Genomic DNA, 19,259 nt, shown 5'->3' with positions numbered 1-19,259 from the left:
CGTAGGGTGGCGTCTGTTCCGGCCCGGTGCCGTAGGGTCGGTATGCATCCTGGGATCTATTCCAAAGACACGCGAAGTCAGGATACCGTTAACATCAAGTGTCTGGTTCCATGGACCTGTTACATTGTTGTTCCGTACGGCAGTGTAAAGTCCTGGTACCGGTTCTCCCATCCAAACCCCGCCAGGCCCGCCGCCGTGCTGCACGGTTGCACCAACATGCTCGGCAGCGGGAGTGCCGCCAGGGCGGCCGACGTCGCCGCCGCGCTGTAGTATTGCGTCGCATTGTACGGGGAAGTCGTGTACGGTTGGCTGAACGTCGGCGACGTAAACTGTGTGTCCCCCATGACGTGCAGGTTGGTCCAGATCGGAGGATTCTCGCCGGTGCTGGTCGCGGGGCTGGAGGGCAGAACCTTCCACGATTCCAACGGCAGCGGTTGCGGCACCGTCTCCTGCCACCAGTTCGCCCCGGTCGAACTGGGCAGGAGAGGTGTCGACCGAAGAACATCGACCACCCGCGGCGGTGGGGGGAGCAAGGGCACGAACAGGCTGGTGATGGCTGCTTTGGCCTCGTCGCTGCGACCTCCGAGCAGCTCGCCGGCCCCATCCTCCTCGAGCCCTTCCAACGCGAGCGCATTGGTGCGATAGACGAACTTGTTGACCGCCTGCACGAATTCCTCCTGGAGCTTCTTCAGCTGGCTGTCCTTGTCGGGCCAGTCCCAGGTGCTGGCGGCCGTGTCGAGGGAATAGATGTCCTTGTGGTAGTCGACCAGAGCCTCGATGGTCTCTGGGGTCAACTTAAAGGCCACTTCGTTCTGGGACACCATGTCGACGTGCACGACGTACGCTTCGATGTGGATCATCTGATAATTAAAAACGGCCTCGACGAGCGGGTTGTCGTCCTTTCGCAGTTCCGCATCGGGGGCCTTGGGAAACATCATGGAGCACAGGGTCCAGATGGCGTTGGGGGAGGACAGCGTCTCCGTCAGACATCTGGTGTGCTGGGTGACATTGTTGAGAGGTCGTTTGACTCGGTTCACTCGCTTCAAGGTGGCCGTCAGCCACGGCTCGATCCGGGCATTCAGCACCACGTTCGGGGACGAGCGTGGTGCGAATGCGGCTGCCGACGAGGGCAGAAGAACGGTGGGCATCGTTAGACCGCGCGAGAACGGGCGAAGAGCGAGCGGGACTTGACGAGAAAAGAACGAAGGAATGAAGGGCGTATCAATAAAGAGAGAGATAAGATAGGGTGAAAAAAGACCATAGAGGCGACATTCGCCCACAGCGAGTGATTTTCCGATACAGTCCGAGCACTTCCAGTCACGAGGACCGAGGCGGAAGACGAAGGCTGCCTAGGTTGTATAGATTAATCCCCACCGGTAGGAATAGAAGTGGAGTGGTGGATTGTATAGGTCAAAATTACTGTGTGGGCGAACGCGCAAAGGAAGGTGAAGGAGGGTGAAGGAGAGAAAAGGAATGGCAACGGCGAGACGAAAGACAAAAGACGGTGGAGGAGGGGAGAAGAAAAGAAGAGCGCAGCGGAGACGGAGGGGGAAGAGAGTCGGAGACAAAGAAGAGACAGGCAGAGGGGCAACGAGCAGTCAACCACTGCAAGTTGATGGATGCACGCAGTATCGTACTGTATGAGGGGATAAACTCCAGCCTGTGGTATCGGGCGGATTTATACAACCGCAAATGAGGGGAGAATGGAAGACCCAACCGGTATGGAGTAAGTCGCATGGACTGGCAAAAGAAAAAAAGCAGCGACGAGAGACGAAGCGATCAATATAACGTTATCACGCCCCTTTGCTGAAACTCTGAAAGGACCAAAAGCGATCCGAATCCCAACTGGAAAAACCAGGAGCGTACACAATACCCATACCCATACCCAGACACACACACACTTTTTTACCCATCCAGCTTTGCCCGGGAGTTGGAAGTCTCCAATGGCGCAGGCCGGCGACTTTTTTTTTTTTTTTTTTTTCCTGCTACGTTTTTTTCCCATCCTTCCCCTCTTTTTTTCATTTTTGATTTTTCTTTTCTTTTTCTGTCCTTTTTTTCGCGCGCTCTCATGCAGACGCGGAATCCCGATCGTATGGTACAAAAGGTTTTTTGGCCACCGTCCGGATTGATCTCAGCAGTCCGTGAGAGACAAGACTCCAGAGAGGGCTGGGCTAGTAGGCTGCAGGTGTCCAGAAGTGTCGTCGGCAGTGGAGACCCCCGACGGTGGTTCAGTGGGCGATCCAAAGATGTCATTCCATTCTTTCCAGTCTTGTTCTGAGTCAAGAACGGGGCCAACCTAGACCAACCTACGATCGGAGCGGGTGTCCTCCGTATGGTACATCGGATGTATTAGATGCTACCGACTCCCTCTCGCTGGGTTCAACCGGCGCTTCCCAGTTCCCTAAACAATACCAACAAAGACCCAAGAAAGTTTGACCAAACCGCCCATCGTTCCCTGGCTTTGCGACTCATTTGCGCGGTTCCTTGATGGTCGAATCGCGTGGGAGAACCCGCTGGATTTGAATTCGACCCAGGTTCGGTATTCCCTCTGCATGTCCGATTTAATTCTGTTGGATCTGGTCTGGGCATACCACGGTGGGATAAGACGCCGGGCGACCAGACCTCGTCCGTGTCACAGGCACGACCCAGACTGACGGACGGACGGACCGTCAGTCTGTCTGACATGCCGTTCTCGCAGATGAAGTCTGCACAGATGGACGTTACACCGGAGAGAAAGTGAAGGGGGGGGATGGACATGAGCCGTCTGGGCACTGGCCGTAGCAGCAGTGCTGCAGCGCAGCAGCAGCAGCAGCAGCGCCAGCAGCTGGAGGCGCTGCAGAATGCAGTCAGTCCAGCGGGCAGGGCACGACGATGCAAAGAGGGCTGGCTAAGCCCCGATGGCTGATCCACTCCGGATGGATGGAGGGCTGGAGCCATGCATATTGCATGCACGGATGCATCTCGCTCGGCTCCTGGAAAACGGTCTTGGTCGGCAGACACCAGACTTGTCGGGTCGATTCATCGGTTATGAACACCACCCTGGCTGCTGCTCTTCTGTCCGGACTCCTGGAGAGGTGATGCTTGGGATGCCACGCGCAATATTCTTTGCTGACCCCCCTCCATCCTGTTGTGAAGATCACCCGATTGTCTGATATTCTAATGCCCAATCGAGTAATGCCCGCCACCAGTGGATCCGCCTTCAGCTGGCAAGAACATCGGCCTGAAAATTCGCGGCTTCTGGTAGGCTGGCGCCCCTCCATGCGGGTTGGATGCCGTTTAGTGCGATTCTTAAAATACCCAAACAGGGCATTTTCTATCTCGTCGCATATTAACGGACAAATGTAAGAGCCACAGAATAGTCATGATAATTTAAATTAAAGATCAAGCGCATCGAACTACACATCCACTGAAAGGTGTGAAATCTTGCGCGCACTGTTATACAGGTCGCGTATCGAGCTCATACTCGGCAGTATGACTCACAGCAGCAGCAGCAGCTGTTGTGTATACTGTACATAGTATAGTATTTTCAAGCTGAAGCACATCCTGTGGATGATGGAGGTTGGTCTGATAATCTACCGGGTCGAGGCAGAGGGTCCACAAAGCGCTGGCCAGTACGCCGTCGCACCGACTCGGTTCCAAACATCGTGACCCAGACTTCTGCCGCGCACTATGTATAAAATCAGATTGCTCGAGAGAAAGCCCTCCATAGGATATTGGCTATTCCCGATGTCATTATCTGGCACAGAGCAAACCAATTCTTAACAGATAGCACCACGTAAGATTGAAATAGGACACGATCAGGCAAGTGAAACGAACCCGGTCGTTCCAATCTCCAGCATTATTCGGATCCCCTAGTCCCACTTGGGAAGGGGAAAAAGACCTCAGACTCAGCTGATGAATCATGAGGGGTTGAGAGCATCGTGGGGCGAGCTAAATGACCTTGGAAGTTGGTGCAGTGTCACTTCTGGCCTCAGATTCGCTGGTGGCCACCGAGTCCGGCTCGTACGCCGCAGCTGAGATCCCTGCTACGATCTACCATTGGACTGGGCTCGTCGGCCGGTCATCTCCAGACTTTCTAGAATCGGAAGTCAGTCGGCCTGGTAAGAAATGATACTCCGTCATTACACGCAGCACCGCGTCGCGAAAAAGGACTTTCTCCCGTCGAACTCCCCCCCGATCTGCATGCATGCGCTTCTCGCGTTGCCCTGAACCACCCTAAAGAGTAGGACTCGTCGCTAGTCTGCACGCCCACCCGCGGCGCCATGGTTGGCTGACCGGGAGCCCTGGCTGGTGCTCGTATCTCCAGGACCCCAGGTAATCTGGAGATATTACCCTGACCGGGCACAATCTCCGACCCCATGGTTTGTGGCAAGCCAACGCGCAAGCATGGTATTTAGGGGTAGGGGATGCCCGGCGACCCCGGGACTGGCTGGAGGGCGAGGAAATCCAAACGATGCGGTCATGTCATCCCCTAGCCGACCTTGCACGACCCCCCTCGGACGACATCCCCCAGCCAGGGCCGGAAGCATCAAGCATTGTGGCAGTGACTGGGGTCAACCAGTGAGGCAACAATGCTACTTGGGTCTCAGCACGCGCCCAAAGCGGATTCGACGATGCGGAGGACACTTACTAGGTGGACAGATTGGGTGGATGGAAGCCGAAGGGATGATACCAGAGCGCGTCGCTGTCGGCTGGAGTCGGTTCCGGCAGATGGCAAGGTCAAGGATGCGGCATCAGCAACCAGCGTCGTCAGCTTAGCACTAGAGACGATGCGACCCATCAGATTGGATGCTGAATGCTGGAACGACCGTTGTGGCCCGCACAATGACATATCGTGGACCCTAGCCTATACATGCTTTACAAGGCTAAAGTCGGGATAGGGGCATGGGCCGCCTCACGGGGCAAAGTAGACCGGCAAAAGATAAAAAAAGAAAAGGGACAAGATGGAGCAAGCAAGAATCTGCAGGACGCAGACAGGCAGCAGGAAACCCGTTGGCAGGTGGTTTACTGACGGCGGTGTCGGCGATGGCCGACTGCTGCGCCTCACCGTCGCCGCTGTCATTTGAGCCACATCACCTGTGGCGAAGTTTCTGCAGGCGCCCATGACATAATGGGCGGAGAATTGTTAGTTAGGGGCTGACAGTCTTGACACCGCAGCAGAAATGCCTGTCTTGCATTCTATGTAGCAAAGTTCCGCCACTACGGAGTATCAGATGCAGCATTCAGACGGCCATCACCCGCGCGATGATATCAGCGGGTGGATGTGTAAACTTACACTACGGTTGACCCAGCGCCCGGATAGGTAACCTGCATTCATCCAGGACTATACGATGTACGCAGATCCAAGGCCCAGGAAGCAGAAAGCCCCTCCGGAGCAAAAACTTCTATTCACATGACTACGGCTTAGCGCTGCACCCCAGCGGCAGCCTGAATGACCTCCCACCCACCACCACCATCATCTGGGATGTAACGATGGCCCTGATCGTCGAAGATTCCATGCAAGATTCTGGATTCGACCCGACTCTTCCTAGGGGGCATGGCAGAGTAGCCTTGAAGAAACCATCCATCATGCCGTGTTGAAGCCGTTCCCTGGCAGGTCTGGGATAGCCCCATGGTACCGCTAGTGAGATGCAACCTGCAGCATTACCATGCATTACCTTACCTGGCCGCCTAAGCGCCGAGTCCTCCCCATTCTAACCACAGTCAGACTTTAGCCCTCCGACCAGCCCTGCAACTGGCCAATACGGGCTGCCTCGCTGAGGCTAATCCCTGTTCCGTGTTTCAGACGACTCCATTGCCATGCTTGAGCCGGGGCACACTGGGTCAGCCGTGGCCAAGGGAAGGGGGGGTGGAAAGGGGGGGTTACTACTGTAGGGATGCACCGGCCGGGGGGTATCTTGGGCTTTTAACCTCTTTCCCCCTCTCTGATCCCCTCTGATCCTGAGCGTGAAGGGGGGCTCGACCCACTTGGGCGTGCTGACCGTGCAGCTCTGTTCGGTCACCTGCTCTTCTAACCCCTTTGGGAGACCATGGACTGAGCCTGGAACTGCTCGAACGTCCCTCGAGATGAGATCATCCTGGCCGGATTGTTTCTCCAGAGACCTGGACTTTGGTGATGCTCCGAGCCTGTCGTCCCGGAAATCAGTCTGCGTACTTTGTGCGCGGATCAAGGGGTCATAGCTATGCCGAGTGGTCTGGACTCACGTACTTCCGCGAGATCAATTTATGCTTGGATCCCAAGTAGGAAGTCTCCCTCGTGTGGAAGGAGCGATTGGTAGACAACATGGGATTATTGTGAGACAAGATGCAATCCCTGACGTAACTGTTTACTGTTTCTTTCTTCGCCATGCAAACACCCCCTCAGCTGATAGATCCCCTCATCTCCACAACCTGGACCTGCGAGACCCATCACACCGGTTCATGTCACTCATCAACCGTGGTCTGCAATCGGGCAAAATAGCTGATGTCAGCACCTAATTGCAAAGGATGAACGTGGCATGTGGGCCATCTGTATTCAAATAGCAGGATGTTCCTGTGTGATTGTGATCTGAAGAGTGTCCACCCCCAGCAGGGACGGTATCACAAATCACCTCTTGAGTATCATCCAACAGAAGCCGCACGGATCCCAAGTCTAGCGTACCATTTGGCCTTTGCATTGACAGGGAATCAAGGCTGAAACCCGGTGTACCACCGCACATGCTTTTGGCTTCTACTGAAGGTGGAATTGGGATTGCGCGCAATCTTGTTGTTGGGAACGCTTGTGATGTCAGATTCATCAAACGAGAAGCGTTGGGCTTGTGCGACGTTGCGGCATTAATGCAGACGTTTGCATGCCTCTGGCTGATTTCGGGGATGTTGAGGCGTTTACTTGGCTGTACTGTCACGAACTTTCCAAGTGCGCTTCAAGATGATTCATGCTTGATGACCCTGGGTTATGAGAGAAGACTGGGATTTCAAGCCATTAGGCTTGGAAAGCATCCCTTGTATAGCTAGTTTGGTCGTTTTCACATGAATGTGGGAAATTACTCACCTGACTCTTTGTCTGTGTTGCTTCTTCCTGTACGATATCATCTGAATTTTCAGACACCTTACATTCCCCTTTAATTATCTGACGGCCTCCCAGTCGGTGGATCTGTATCAGGCAATGGAATATAGTGGGAATCGGAGAGGTGTCCTAGTAGACTGAATAACAAATAGGAAGGTTGCAGAGGCAATATCTTGCGATGACAAAAGCACGCGGTTCCCAGATCAGATGAAGGCCCATAGTCTTGCGAGATTGGGTCGTTTATGTGCATTATTTACCTCCCTGGAGCAACAGAGACAATATACAAGCAGGCTATTGATAAGGAGCAGCCAGGTCAAATCGATGAACAACAACAGCACTAACTACTACGTAATAGTCTGAAGAAGTTGCAATATCCTGATATCTTTATATATCTATATCCTTCCTAGAATTATTGAAGATGCCTGACTTGCTCATCAAGGATGTATCGTTCTCCTAGTCACGGGCCCATATATGCTTACTGATATATAGGCTGTGGTCGTAATGCCATCGCCATCACCATCATCCCCGTTTTGATATGTATTGAATAAGAGTTATCAATGTCGGTTTAACTCTTCTGAAAAACAAGAATCCTCTTAATCTATAAGCCTAATAGACTCCCAAGCAAACTATACCATACCACTGGCCATTCCCAGAACCAACAATCTGGGTCACGAATTAGTAGCTACTCTACCCGGGATTGAGCATTGAAGGTGAAAACGACATATAAACGCATATGCAAACTTACTGCACAACAATCCTGCAATACCATGCAGACCTCAGGACCCTTCTTAGTAACAATAAGTAAATACACCAAGCAAAAACACATGATCCAGTGATTATAGTAAGATAAAAAGGAGCTATGACTCCTAACAATAGCATCCACATCCATGATCCTCTATGACAAGTTTCCCGGACCGTCCGTGCAAGCAGCTTAACACAGCTCTCCGCAATCTATCTCTTCCTCCAGTATTCCATAGTTTACATAGTCCTCAGAGCCACTAGGATCTTATCTAGATATCAAATCCATGCGTAAAGAATCAACATACCCCCACCCCGGATACCATTTCATCGCCCTATTATCTCCAAAAATAACGACCATTACTCACTATCCCATAACCCCAATCAATCAAGATAAAAACATTCTTTCATTTCACCTATCTATCGCCTAGTCCGATCTCATCCGATAGATCCACAACACCTACTATCCTGTGAGATGTTTCACGTATCTCTCCCAAAGCTAGATAGCGGAGTACTGACAATATACCTTTTCGAGTTAATAAGTCCAAGCTCAAGATTGAGTTCTTTAGAGAATAGATCAGGGCGTTGTTGGGTTCGCATCCGACTGTGCGTTTCGGGTTGGTAGATCGGGGGGGCTAGATAGGTCTTTTTCTTTTCTTTCTCTTGTTTATTTTTTGGCTTCTTTTCTTTTTTCCTGTTTTTTTGCTGTGAGGAACGGTGGGAGGGTGGTATTGGGAGGTCGGGATGGGATTTTGATAGGGATGTGGGATGTGATAGGGGAGGGGGAAGGGAGAAGGGTGGTTGATGTAGACGTGCTAAGATGGTTCGTTCGAGGAACAAATTAATGGAAGTGGAAATGGGGTTTGGTAGTCAGCAAGACATAGTGTAGCGATTTAGCGACTTCAATGTCCTCGAGTTTATGTATGTAGAGGGATCTTGTTGGTCTTTCATACTAAGATTCTAGTTAGGTCTACTATGACTGTAGTCAATATCGTCATGATACGAAGGTTGGATATTATAGTTCTACTCCAGCAGGGGACAAACAGTCTGGCGAGAGGAAAAGCAATATATTCGAGCAATGAATTAGAGTATTAGTCTCATGCCTCGCAATATAGTATGGCAGCGTGTCTGGAAATAGTAAAGGGTCTGGACCCTTAAACAGAAAGCGATTCAAGCAATCGAGATGGTAATGGCCTGAGTGGAGACCTTTCCCATGAGTGATTTATCAGCGAGCAGAACAGGACAGACATGTGGTCAAAGCGAAAACTGATCTAGGTTGGTGGTTTACTCTGAAGCACATAGCTTCCCCTGATATCAAATGCCGCTCAGCGAGTAGTGTGTTTGAGGCCAGTTAGTGCATCGACCCTTCGAGCACGTCGGAGCTGGCACCGATGTCTGCCATCCTGCGACACCTGAAACTCCTAGCCACTGGCATTAACCAGTTCCAGGCAATAAACAAACCAAACGGCTTCTCACGGACCATTTCGATTCCCCAGGAATAAGAATCCGAAAAAAATGACCATTCGATCGAAGTTGAACCTAATCGTAGAGATGAGGAAAGGCCGGTTCTAGAACCAGCTCATCGGAAGATACTGAATCTTCGTCGACAACACGAAACAGATCGCATGAGATACTGACCCCTGTCGAAAAACTCACAGCAGAAAAAGAAAATGGAAGAGAAAAGCTAGTAGCAGATCATGTAACCGACAAAACTCCATATTTGGGTCATCCAGCCCGCCGTTGAAACGGAAGTAGATCCGGTCTGATTTTTGGTCCTCCCCCAACTAACAAACACCACATTTTAGCAAAGAATCAGGATAGAAGTAATTATAGTATCAATTTGACTTCTTGTACCTGACTGCTTCCATGGGATAAGGAAAGCGTCTATATTTATCACCGTGGTAGATTTTTCCACGAAGGAAGCAGCGCAGGAGAATGTGGTAGCACATCTTATGCGGGGAGATCGTCCTGGCTGCTGATCGAGAAAGTAGGGCCCGAGCCGTCAAGTGACTTGCCATTCACTGACTCTGTGTACTTACACAATTGAAGATGTAAGGTCTGCTGGGCTGTGTAGCACTGTAGTCCACAGGTGATCTGCCCGAGATATGATCCATCCCCACCCCGGCTGTCTCATGTTCACTCTCAGTATTCAGTCAGGGGCAGGTGTTCCGGCGGACCGCAATCTATGGATCTATGAGAGATGACAAGGGCTGTGCTCTCCGATCAGGTTGTCGACATTCCAGGATGAGACAGTGCCCGTATATGAAGGGTGAGGCGATATTTCCAGATGGAGATAGGGGATTCGGGGTCTACTGAAGGTTACCGGCAACGCGACCATGCGGGGATTCAATATGCAGGGAATAAGTTGCAATTGTCATCATGCAGGTCCATCGCGTTATACTTTGGCTGATTGGAGTGTTTCCAATGCAATGACGTCTAAGCGAACGATTGCGACCGGGAGATGGGGTGGCCCCTTCATAGTCTAACGACGGCCATTCTTCCCCGGCATAAGCAAGAAATCCTTCGTGCGGTCGAGGAACCATGGCGCCAACCCCGCTTGATGGTCGCGTCGATCATGAAGCTAAATTAGATCGAATCCGAGGCAAACTAAGTCGCCCACTTGGCCGCTTGCCGACTCCAGTTCCTTGAGGCATTGCTGCTTCACATGTCACCGAGCATGTCTCTCACCAAATCGCACAGCATGGCAACTTCTCCATGCACTGTTTCGCGAGTCCTAAGTGCAACTCTGGGCAGCGTGCAGGTTGGGGTCGATGGTGGTCATTGCAGTTAGGCTCCCCGGCGACTAGCGGGTGGTACTCCATCACCGGAGACTCGACTTCTTCCCGAAAGGCTCCATCAGCGTTCCACCGTCCCCGCAAGATAAGGTCGAAGAACATTTGCTATAGACGGCTTAGTAGATTGTCACGCAACTTATTCACCACAGTGACCAGTCAATGGCTGAGTCTGTTGAGTGGGCCATCCAAGCCACGCTTCCTATCCAGGAACCAAGTCTACTTCCACGGTACATCCAATCGCTGTCTTGGTTTCAGCACTGATTAACGAGTTAATTGCAACATGTCCTCTACCGCAAGGGCAGCAATTGTCAGATGCTCTGACTCAGAATGATAGGCGTTGTGTCGATCACCGAGGTACCAGAAAGTTTGAGCGGAAAAATAAGCCCATATCGGGAGCCAAACCCTGACCCAAAGCGCAACTCGCAATTTCCCTTCCCATTGTTTGTCCCCCACAAGGCGAAGACCCCTAACGCAGCATGAGGTGCACGGTTCACTCCGACAGGCATCGATTGCTCTAATTAAGCCGTTTTCTGTTAGTCCAGGGAAACGTCTCCCTGCGACGGCCACGGGTGGCCATTCAGGTAGTCCTCGGACGCTCCACTGCGGACGATCTTGTCGTGTTCGGCCACAACCCAAGAGGAATTGCCCCCGCCAGACCGTCTGGCCTCAGTAGTGTGGCCAGGACGAAACGCTCCAGCACGCCCTCGTCATTTCACATGTGGGGTTCAGGACAGCCCTCGGTCTTGCCTCGATATTTGGATCGAGGTGGAGAGAACGGGTAGCACCCGTGTATCGGCAGGCATATAAGGAGCCCAGCGGTCTGCATCGATCTGGAACCTGACCCTTCCGTCGTCAATAGCTGGCATTCCCTGGTGGAAAGCACAATTTCAGCATGCGTTTCTCGTCGGCACTTCTTTCCGCCCTCTTGCTTTCCGGCACCTCGCTGGCAACTCCAGCTCCGGCCTCCTCGTCAGCTGGTATCTCGACTCAGGCAAGACCCACGCCAGAGGAACATGTGGCTGCACAGACAGCCACCGCAGCGGGGGCAGCAGCAACAGCAGCAACGGGAGCATCCGGGCTGACGGCCAGTACCCAGCAAAACGTGAACGCCGCCACCCAGCAGTCGTATGGAAACGCCGCCAACCAGCCACCATCGGCCGGGGGAGCTGATCAGCAGACTACCCCCAGTATCGGTCAGCAAACTGCCACGGCTGCAGAAGCACCGAGCCAGAATACCGCTACCCAGTCGCATGGAGATCTTCTAGGAGGATTGGTCGGCGGCCTTCTGGGTGGTGGCTCCAGCCAGGACGCTGGAGCAAGCAGCAGCGCTGGCCCAACCATTTCACAACCAGGTTTTAATCGCGAAGCCACCTCTACGCAGGATGCTGGGTCTTCTGCCACGAGTTCTTCTGGAAATTTGCTGACGGATATTGGCGATGGCCTGGGCGGTCTCCTTGGTCTTGCATCCCCGACATTCTTGAAAAATGTCGAGTCTTTCTTCAACCACTTTGCATACCTCTTCGATGACAAGACCACTGACCAGACGAAGTCCCTGCTCGACACTGCTTACAACCTGCTCAACCACCAGCTGATCACCGAGTTGAACGGTCTTCTGAACAATGCAAACAGCCTGTTGACCCCGACCTTCGTGAACGAGACCCAGCAATTGATCGGCGCGGTTGGTCCGCTGGTCACGCCACAGTTGTTCAAGAAGGTCTCTACATTGCTTGACAATGGTAATAACCTGTTGACGGCCGAGTTCGTCAAGGAAACCAAGAGTCTTATTCAAACAATCTCTCCTATCTTGACACCAGACATGCTTGGACTCGTCGCGACACTCTTGAACAATGCCAATGACCTCCTGACTACAGACTTCGTTAAGGAGACGAAGTCGCTCATCAAGGCAGTTGGCCCTATCTTGACACCAGAGCTGGTCAAGGAGCTCAACACGTTGTTGACTAATGCTAATAGCCTGTTGACCGCCAACTTCGTCAAGGAGACAACATCCTTGATTGAGACTGTTGGGCCCGCTCTGACACCCCAGCTGTTCAAGGAGGTCAACTCGGTCCTTAGCAACGCCAACGGTCTCTTGACGCCGGGCTTTGTCAATGAGACTCAATCACTGATCGGAACTGTCGGTCCCGCACTCACTCCCGAGCTATTCAAGGAGGTCAACTCAGTCTTGGGCAACGCCAATAGCTTGTTGACTGCCAACTTCGTGAAGGAGACCCAGAGCTTGATCGGTGCAGTTGCCCCCGTTCTAACACCTGGCGTTCTTGCAGAGGTCGCTGGCTTATTGAGCAATGCCAACGCCCTCCTGACACCGACCTTTGTGAATGAGACTCAAGGCTTGATTGGCTCCGTGGCCCCGATTTTGACGCCTACTCTTCTCGGGGAAGTTGGCGGCCTCTTGAACAATGCCAACTCTTTGTTGACGACAGGATTCGTTAACGAAACCCAGTCATTAGTCGGAAATGCGAATAACCTCCTGACATCTGACTTCGTCAAGGAGACCCACGACTTGATCGGTGATCTTTCGCCGGTCATCACGCCTCATCTGCTCTCGGAAGTCGCAGGTCTGCTGGACAACGCAAACGCCCTCTTGACACCGAAGTTTGTCAATGAGACGCAAGGACTAATTGACGGCATTTCACCGGTCCTCACGCCCGAGATGCTGGGCGAAGTTGGTGAGCTTCTCGGCAATGCCAACAAGCTCTTGACCACCAAATTCGTTGAGGAAACCCAGAGCTTGATTGATAATGTGTCCCCTGCCATTACTCCTGCTCTGCTCAACAACGTGAAGGACCTCCTTGGCAATGCTGCGAACCTGCTGACGCCTAAATTCGTGAATGAAACGAGTAATCTCATCGACGAAGTCGCACCCCTTCTCAGTGAAGTCGCGCCCATTCTCACTCCCGAAATGCTTGGAGAAGTTGGCGGCCTTCTCGGAAATGCCAACAACTTGTTGACCTCGAAGTTTGTTAATGAAACACAAGTGCTTATTGAGGATGCTTCGGAGGTAAGTTTTGATCCAATGCCACCAAGTCAAGAATGACACTAACGGTTCATAGTTGCTTCCTGCGTTGGTCAAGGTCCTCGGATCATTGTGAAGTTGAGTCGCAAAATAATAAGGACATACGAGTCTACTTAATCTTATAAGTAATATGTGCTTCATGTTGGTTTCGCGATGTGTGCCACCCATACAATGTCAGGTACAGATGACGTCTTAATTATAGCTGGTCCATAGTCCAAAATATCAGAACGCCGTGCCGAGTCGTATAGGCTGGCTTGGTCCATAATCGCAAGAACATTTCATAATGATGTACATGGATAAGGTGTACTGAACGCCGAGAATCTTGTAGAGAGCCGTGAGCTCAACCCGTCTATAGGTTTTGCGAGCCGAGTAACATCACCGCCCAATTAGCAGCGGATAGACCTGTTATTGGAAATCCCGCAGGTATCCTGAGCGGGAAGCCAAATGGATGGTCAACTTGTGTTATTCACCGAACATCGGTTTCGTAGAGCGAAGCCAGGCGAATTTAGGGTGTCCAATCCCTTGAGTGCCATGTGGTATTTTGCTTGTTCTTCAGTCGCACAGCATTTCGCGTCATCGAATTCTTCTCCAGTGAGGAGAAAAACCGTGGCCTTTGGCAAGCCGCCTTGATTGGAAATCTTCGTGTAATTTGTAAAGCTTCGGGGTCGAAACGGACTTTAAGACGGTATTCCTGAAGGCTTGTCTTGAAACTTCGACAAGACCTTCATTTCGGTGTTACGTTCCTTGATCTTCTTATCCATGGCTTTCTGGACATCTTCGCGCTTCTTCTCGGCGTCTTGCAGCTTCTGTTTCACTTCTCTTGCGACTTGTTCTTGCGCCTTTAATGCCGCCTCTGGGGACGGGAATTCCTGGCGTAACCTTTCGATCTCAGCGCGTATATCCTCCTCGTCGATGGGAACACAAGTGACCGGGTGAAACTTATATGGCGGGAGAGCCTCTCCGGGAATACGGATTTCAGGCAGTAGTTCGTGGATTGCTGTGGTGCGGACGGGGGAGTCCAGCGGGACCGGCTTGGCTGTGGGAGTGGGCGTCGGCTCAGAAGGCGGGGAGAGAGGAAGTTGCTGATCCATGTTGATGTAGGCTTGCGGGAAGCGGGGGTTCTCCAGGCAGCTCGATGCGAAGATGAGTTCGACAGGTCAATTTAAGCAAGTAGGTAGTGACTTCTCACTGTTTGTTGAGGTGTTGACTGTAGTTCATGGGATTTTGTCAGTCGCGATTACTGCCATCTCGGTGGTTCACCGCCATGGCTAGTCACCTGATTAGAATGGTTCCCCGCGACTCCGCATGTCAATGAGTTCTCCTCACATGCTCAGCGACAAGTCGGATAATGGTGGACTAGCAAACTACGGTCTAATTTCAAAAACAAGCTGTTAGTTCGTCAGGAGTGGAGATTGGTGTCAGTCTCCTTTCACCTCGGCGAATACGAGGTTGATTTCCGAATGCGTAGGCGGTCATTTTATGCCATCAGGGGTAGCTCGCCGCCTACGCTCCGGATGTGGGGGGTCGGCGAGGGCCTCGACCGGCAGCGACTCGCAGGACAGCGTGAAGTTACCCGGACACTCGAATAGATGAAAGACAAGGTGTTCAGGACCGTTCTTGTTGGCTTCGAGCTTGCCAAACATGCAGGCCTTTGGTATGTCTCCCACCATGCGTGTTCTGTTAAGCAAATGGATCGTCGGATTGAATGACATGTCTTCTGGCATCGGCGCTAATGCTGCAACCCTTAGTCCCCAAGAACCGGAGAGTAAGTCGATCACGCTCAACTGATGAAGATATTGAAGGTGCCAATACCAGGTGTAGCCTAGGTTCGAGTTGGTTCTAAGAGTGAGATCCCATCTGTCTCATCGCAAGTAACGCACCGACTAACTGCTATGGTCATTCTAGATCATCGACCTCAACAATGTCCCCCTCGTGAGCGGTACCGCTTTTGTCAAATGGCGCTTGCCATCATCCAGTGCGACTGAACACCACGGCCATACGGATAAGGCAGTCATCGTAGACCACAGGGCATCCTGGAACTACGAGAAGGTCTTGCAGGTCAGGCTCACCATTGACCGGAACCAGACCCTCCATGAATGCGAGCTTTACTTCGAGATTATCCAGGAATTTGCGTCAGGGGGAAACAATGATAAGAACCTGTTGGGAAGGATCAGACTCAATCTGTCCGAATACGTGGACAAGAGCGATGATGACGAGGGCATCGTACGGAGATACTTGATGCAGGATAGCAAGATCAACAGCACGCTTAAAGTTGGCATTGCTACTCGCCAAGTCGAAGGGGATCGGAACTTTATTACGTATGCCATGCCATCGTGAAGGACAGTGCGAAGTACTGACGGAGCATGTTGCTGATGACGTCCAGGCCGCCCCTCAAATCAGCCATGGTGTTTGGTGGAATTGCGGGAGTTGTATCCTCGGAACAAGGCGAACATGACGATCTGGGCCGGCTACCGACAATTAACACTCAGAGCCGGGAAGTCACAGACATGCAGGACATGTACCGCCGCACGCTGGCTGCCTCTTGGAATTCTCGAGCGGACGATTTGCCGGCGGATAAGCTGATCGAAGAATTATTCTCTGGAGGTATTAGCTGGGCCGACAGCCTCGATGCTCGCGCCGAGAAATCCGTCGAACATCATGCCGACCGACTGTCACCACACGGACATCCAGGTGCAAGACAAGCTTTCTCAGACAATCGATTGTCTCCTCCTAGTTCTGAGAGACGGCCAAGAAGCTCTTCAAGCAATCATCTTCGGAATGATGCTAAGGGGACAGAGTTTGCCCCGGCCATTGACCATGCAAGGAAAGGCGGAAGCATTGAGCAGCAACTGTATGACAACCCCAAAGGGAAGGCTTGGAAGAATCGTAGTTCGGAACTCGAATTATCCGAGTTCGATGTGCGTGAGGACTTGCGGAGTTGGGAAGTAATGAACCAGGAGTGATTTAGTGTGGTGCTTATGGCGTTAGAAATTCCCATGTACAATACCCCCTTGCCTCTTTCTTATACATCTGCGCTCTGCTTGGGTTCTGACTGAAATCCCCGGTGCGTGGTTGCTGATAACTAGTACTCCGTACTCGGTACTCCGTATCTACTCCGTATCTGCAAGATGGATCCACATCCCGCCTAACCCGTTCTGGGACTAGCGGATTTCAGATTGCATCAATCCGAGCTTCGACTTTCCATCATGGACTTTTCTTAGACTTCGGACTGGTGCGCTTGGTTTCTTGTTCCATATGCTGTCTCGATCCTCAAACAGCGCAGCAGGTCTGTTGTCCTGCCGACTGCTTCCAGAATGCAGAGCGAGCTTCCTCCCTCCCTCACTGCGCCGGCGTAGTGTCGCTATCCGGTTCGAATCCACCGAAAGTGATGCGAAAGACACGCCGCCGCCGCCTCCGCCTCCGCATCGTCCTCCCCGACATCGACGCCCTCATAGAAGAAGCCGGGGTCAGAAGGTACCTATCTCCGTGAGCACCCTCGGGAATCCCGGTGAGGTCGTGGTCGTGCCGGAACGACAACGCCGCCAATTACGCAAAGCGAAAGAGGAGCCGAAGGAAGTCACCGACAAGACTGCTCTTCCTCTCTTCTTGAAGGAAATAGAGAATGATGATGATTACGTCGACAGCGAATTGTTGAAAACCCGTGTCGAAAGTTTTCGTGCCAGTCACCAACCCCAACATAAGTTGACCGTTGCCGATTGGAAGGCTCTCCGGAATGAGCTCCAATCATCCTTTACCTATCGGCAGTTATCAGACTACATAGCAGAAACGAAAGAAGACGGTTGGATTCAGGATGGGACAAAAGCTACAAAATGGTCACCCGGGGTTTCTGAGTTCGTTGAAACCGGCGAGCTTTCTTCTCGAAAAGGTGTCGCTGATAGAGTCGCCCCGTCGCAGGCTCTTCAGGGAAAATATCTACTTGCTGAAAGGATTCTCCGTGACTGCTGGCATCTCGGAGTTCTCGATGAAGTTGGTCAGCTAGATATTCATCTTCCGACGCAAGCACTATCTCTACTCCTCAACTCGCAACATTTTTCTTTCGAAGAATTAGCCAGCGTACATGACGCAAACATCGACGTCATGCATTCGCTTGGACTGGTGAGAATCACAGGACGGCAGCGTACCTGTGAATCGATTTCTGAAATTATACATGATACCACTACTAGGGTTCGACAGGAAGACATTGAATTGCCACCAGATGAAACCAGGACAAAAGTCAACAATCGCATCTTCACATCCGATTTTCTCTCATGGGTGACCAAGACATACAGAGTAGCGTTCGAACAAACCACCCCGCATACGCCGACTCAGATCTTCTATCTTGTTGAGAACAAGCAGGATGCAGACAATGCACGCAGGGCCCTCAACCTAGCATATTATGGCGCAACGGCTCCTCCTGTCCCTTTCAGCACTTACGTTCCCTCCACCGAACCGGCTAGTGTCCACAATGTCGACCCGGAGCACAACACAACATGGACCGACAGACAAAAGGCATGGTTCCGCTGGGCCACACCAGCAACTCAGTCTCCGGAGATAAGCCCGTTAGACACGCAATTCTTCGATAATCACCAAACTCGCCTGTCGGACGAGCTTTTCAAGCTACTCCGACAAAAACAAGTCACTTACAACGCAAAGCAAGAAACTAGCGCGGATGTTCATGAATCTGTGACAGCAGCAGTCGGCAAATGCCTTTTCTTGCGCAAGCCATTCTTCGAGGAGAGCTCAGTCAATGCCTCTCAGCTCGGCAAAATGTCACTCCCAAGGACATTCACCACTGATATCCCTCGTGCGGCCCAATTCCTCCGCATGCTGGCCCCGCAATCCGTAGACGAGCACCAGCAAGCTCATCGCATACGGCTGGTCCCATCCGCCCTCAACGCCAACGTCTTCCCACAGCTAGAGCTCGAAGTCACGGCCAAGACCAACCGCCGACCCGACGACCCAAACCCGGAACTCGCCATGCGCAGCGCAAAGCTAATCCTAGCCGAAAGCAACGTGGACTACCTCCTCCCAGAGAACGGGCTCGATCTCCGCTTCACCCGGAAACTCACCCGGGAGCTCCTCACCAGCCCCCCAGCTAGCTTCTCCCTCGAGGCTCTAGAAGACAGCCTCCGAAGCCTCTTCACCCGTTCCATCACCAGCGACGGAGAACACCCTCTCCCCGCATTCACCCAAGTCACCCTGCCCCGCGAGATCCTGGGCCAGGACACAACCACCACAGAATACATGTTCCTCCCCGTCAGCGATATCAGAGGCACCCGGGTCCACCGCTACGATTTCCGCGGCCAGCAGCTCAATTACTCTTTCTACGAGAGCGGCTCGTTCAACCCTTACCAGACCTCGGACTTGTTTCTGAACATGGACATGGACATGATGAACGGTGAAGCTGCATCGGGTGAATCCGTCTCCGAGACGGATGTTTCTCGCGACGCACTCAAGGACAATTTCCACACTTTCTATAAGACCGCTTGTGCGTTGGCCTTTGAGTTGGATAAAGCTCGACGTCTAGAGGCGAGTTGGGATAGTACCGGCGCTATATAAGTATCTACCTTGGAGTGAGGTCGGTTCGCGAACCGTGTATTTATAGATTTTTGATGATATATGTATACTACGAAAATATATTGGATAA

General features: G+C 52.1%; 5 protein-coding genes across 5 annotated transcripts; 2 read left to right on the top strand and 3 right to left on the bottom strand.

The window, feature by feature from the left end:
• Positions 1-119: 119 nt before the first annotated feature.
• On the bottom strand, positions 120-1,148 carry BO80DRAFT_455478 (uncharacterized protein; the record flags this gene model as incomplete). Its single annotated transcript, XM_025722112.1, has 1 exon — positions 120-1,148. The coding sequence occupies one exon, from the start codon at positions 1,146-1,148 to the stop codon at positions 120-122; it is 1,029 nt and encodes a 342-aa protein (XP_025575287.1).
• A 121-nt stretch (positions 1,149-1,269) lies between these two features.
• Positions 1,270-2,190, bottom strand: BO80DRAFT_91419 (uncharacterized protein). Its single transcript, XM_025724913.1, has 2 exons — positions 1,638-2,190; positions 1,270-1,349 (listed from the first exon to the last, which is right to left on the bottom strand). Exon 1 carries the CDS (start codon positions 2,000-2,002, stop codon positions 1,679-1,681), a length of 324 nt encoding a protein of 107 aa, XP_025575286.1. The 5' UTR covers positions 2,003-2,190; the 3' UTR covers positions 1,270-1,349; positions 1,638-1,678.
• A 9,087-nt stretch (positions 2,191-11,277) lies between these two features.
• BO80DRAFT_91254 (uncharacterized protein) lies at positions 11,278-13,872 on the top strand. The gene is made up of 2 exons (XM_025724910.1): positions 11,278-13,597; positions 13,650-13,872. The coding sequence occupies exons 1-2, from the start codon at positions 11,471-11,473 to the stop codon at positions 13,686-13,688; spliced, it is 2,166 nt and encodes a 721-aa protein (XP_025575285.1). The 5' UTR covers positions 11,278-11,470; the 3' UTR covers positions 13,689-13,872.
• Positions 13,873-14,265: 393 nt separating this feature from the next.
• Positions 14,266-14,928, bottom strand: BO80DRAFT_91305 (uncharacterized protein). Its single transcript, XM_025724911.1, has 2 exons — positions 14,889-14,928; positions 14,266-14,819 (listed from the first exon to the last, which is right to left on the bottom strand). Exon 2 carries the CDS (start codon positions 14,701-14,703, stop codon positions 14,290-14,292), a length of 414 nt encoding a protein of 137 aa, XP_025575284.1. The 5' UTR covers positions 14,704-14,819; positions 14,889-14,928; the 3' UTR covers positions 14,266-14,289.
• A 34-nt stretch (positions 14,929-14,962) lies between these two features.
• Positions 14,963-19,231, top strand: BO80DRAFT_382486 (uncharacterized protein). Its single transcript, XM_025716895.1, has 6 exons — positions 14,963-15,266; positions 15,361-15,377; positions 15,434-15,457; positions 15,518-15,930; positions 15,996-16,571; positions 16,891-19,231. The coding sequence occupies exons 1-6, from the start codon at positions 15,254-15,256 to the stop codon at positions 19,169-19,171; spliced, it is 3,324 nt and encodes a 1,107-aa protein (XP_025575283.1). The 5' UTR covers positions 14,963-15,253; the 3' UTR covers positions 19,172-19,231.
• The last annotated feature ends 28 nt before the right edge of the window (positions 19,232-19,259 follow it).

The sequence above is a fragment of the Aspergillus ibericus genome (assembly GCF_003184845.1).
Source record: "Aspergillus ibericus CBS 121593 unplaced genomic scaffold BO80scaffold_20, whole genome shotgun sequence".
Lineage (NCBI taxonomy): Eukaryota > Fungi > Ascomycota > Eurotiomycetes > Eurotiales > Aspergillaceae > Aspergillus > Aspergillus ibericus.
This window is presented reverse-complemented; position numbering and strand designations above follow the sequence as displayed.

What these genes read in the sequence shown, in the direction of transcription:
- BO80DRAFT_91419 (XM_025724913.1), bottom strand. Translation starts at nt 2,002, where the DNA reads ATGGGAAAAAAACGTAGCAGGAAAAAAAAAAAAAAAAAAAAGTCGCCG.
- BO80DRAFT_91254 (XM_025724910.1), top strand. Translation starts at nt 11,471, where the DNA reads ATGCGTTTCTCGTCGGCACTTCTTTCCGCCCTCTTGCTTTCCGGCACC. An exon ending in TTATTGAGGATGCTTCGGAG is followed by an intron (nt 13,598 to 13,649) that starts GTAAGTTTTGAT and finishes AACGGTTCATAG; the next exon opens with TTGCTTCCTGCGTTGGTCAA.
- BO80DRAFT_91305 (XM_025724911.1), bottom strand. Translation starts at nt 14,703, where the DNA reads ATGGATCAGCAACTTCCTCTCTCCCCGCCTTCTGAGCCGACGCCCACT.
- BO80DRAFT_382486 (XM_025716895.1), top strand. An exon ending in GGTTCGAGTTGGTTCTAAGA is followed by an intron (nt 15,458 to 15,517) that starts GTGAGATCCCAT and finishes TGGTCATTCTAG; the next exon opens with ATCATCGACCTCAACAATGT. An exon ending in TGGGAAGTAATGAACCAGGA is followed by an intron (nt 16,572 to 16,890) that starts GTGATTTAGTGT and finishes ATCCTCAAACAG; the next exon opens with CGCAGCAGGTCTGTTGTCCT.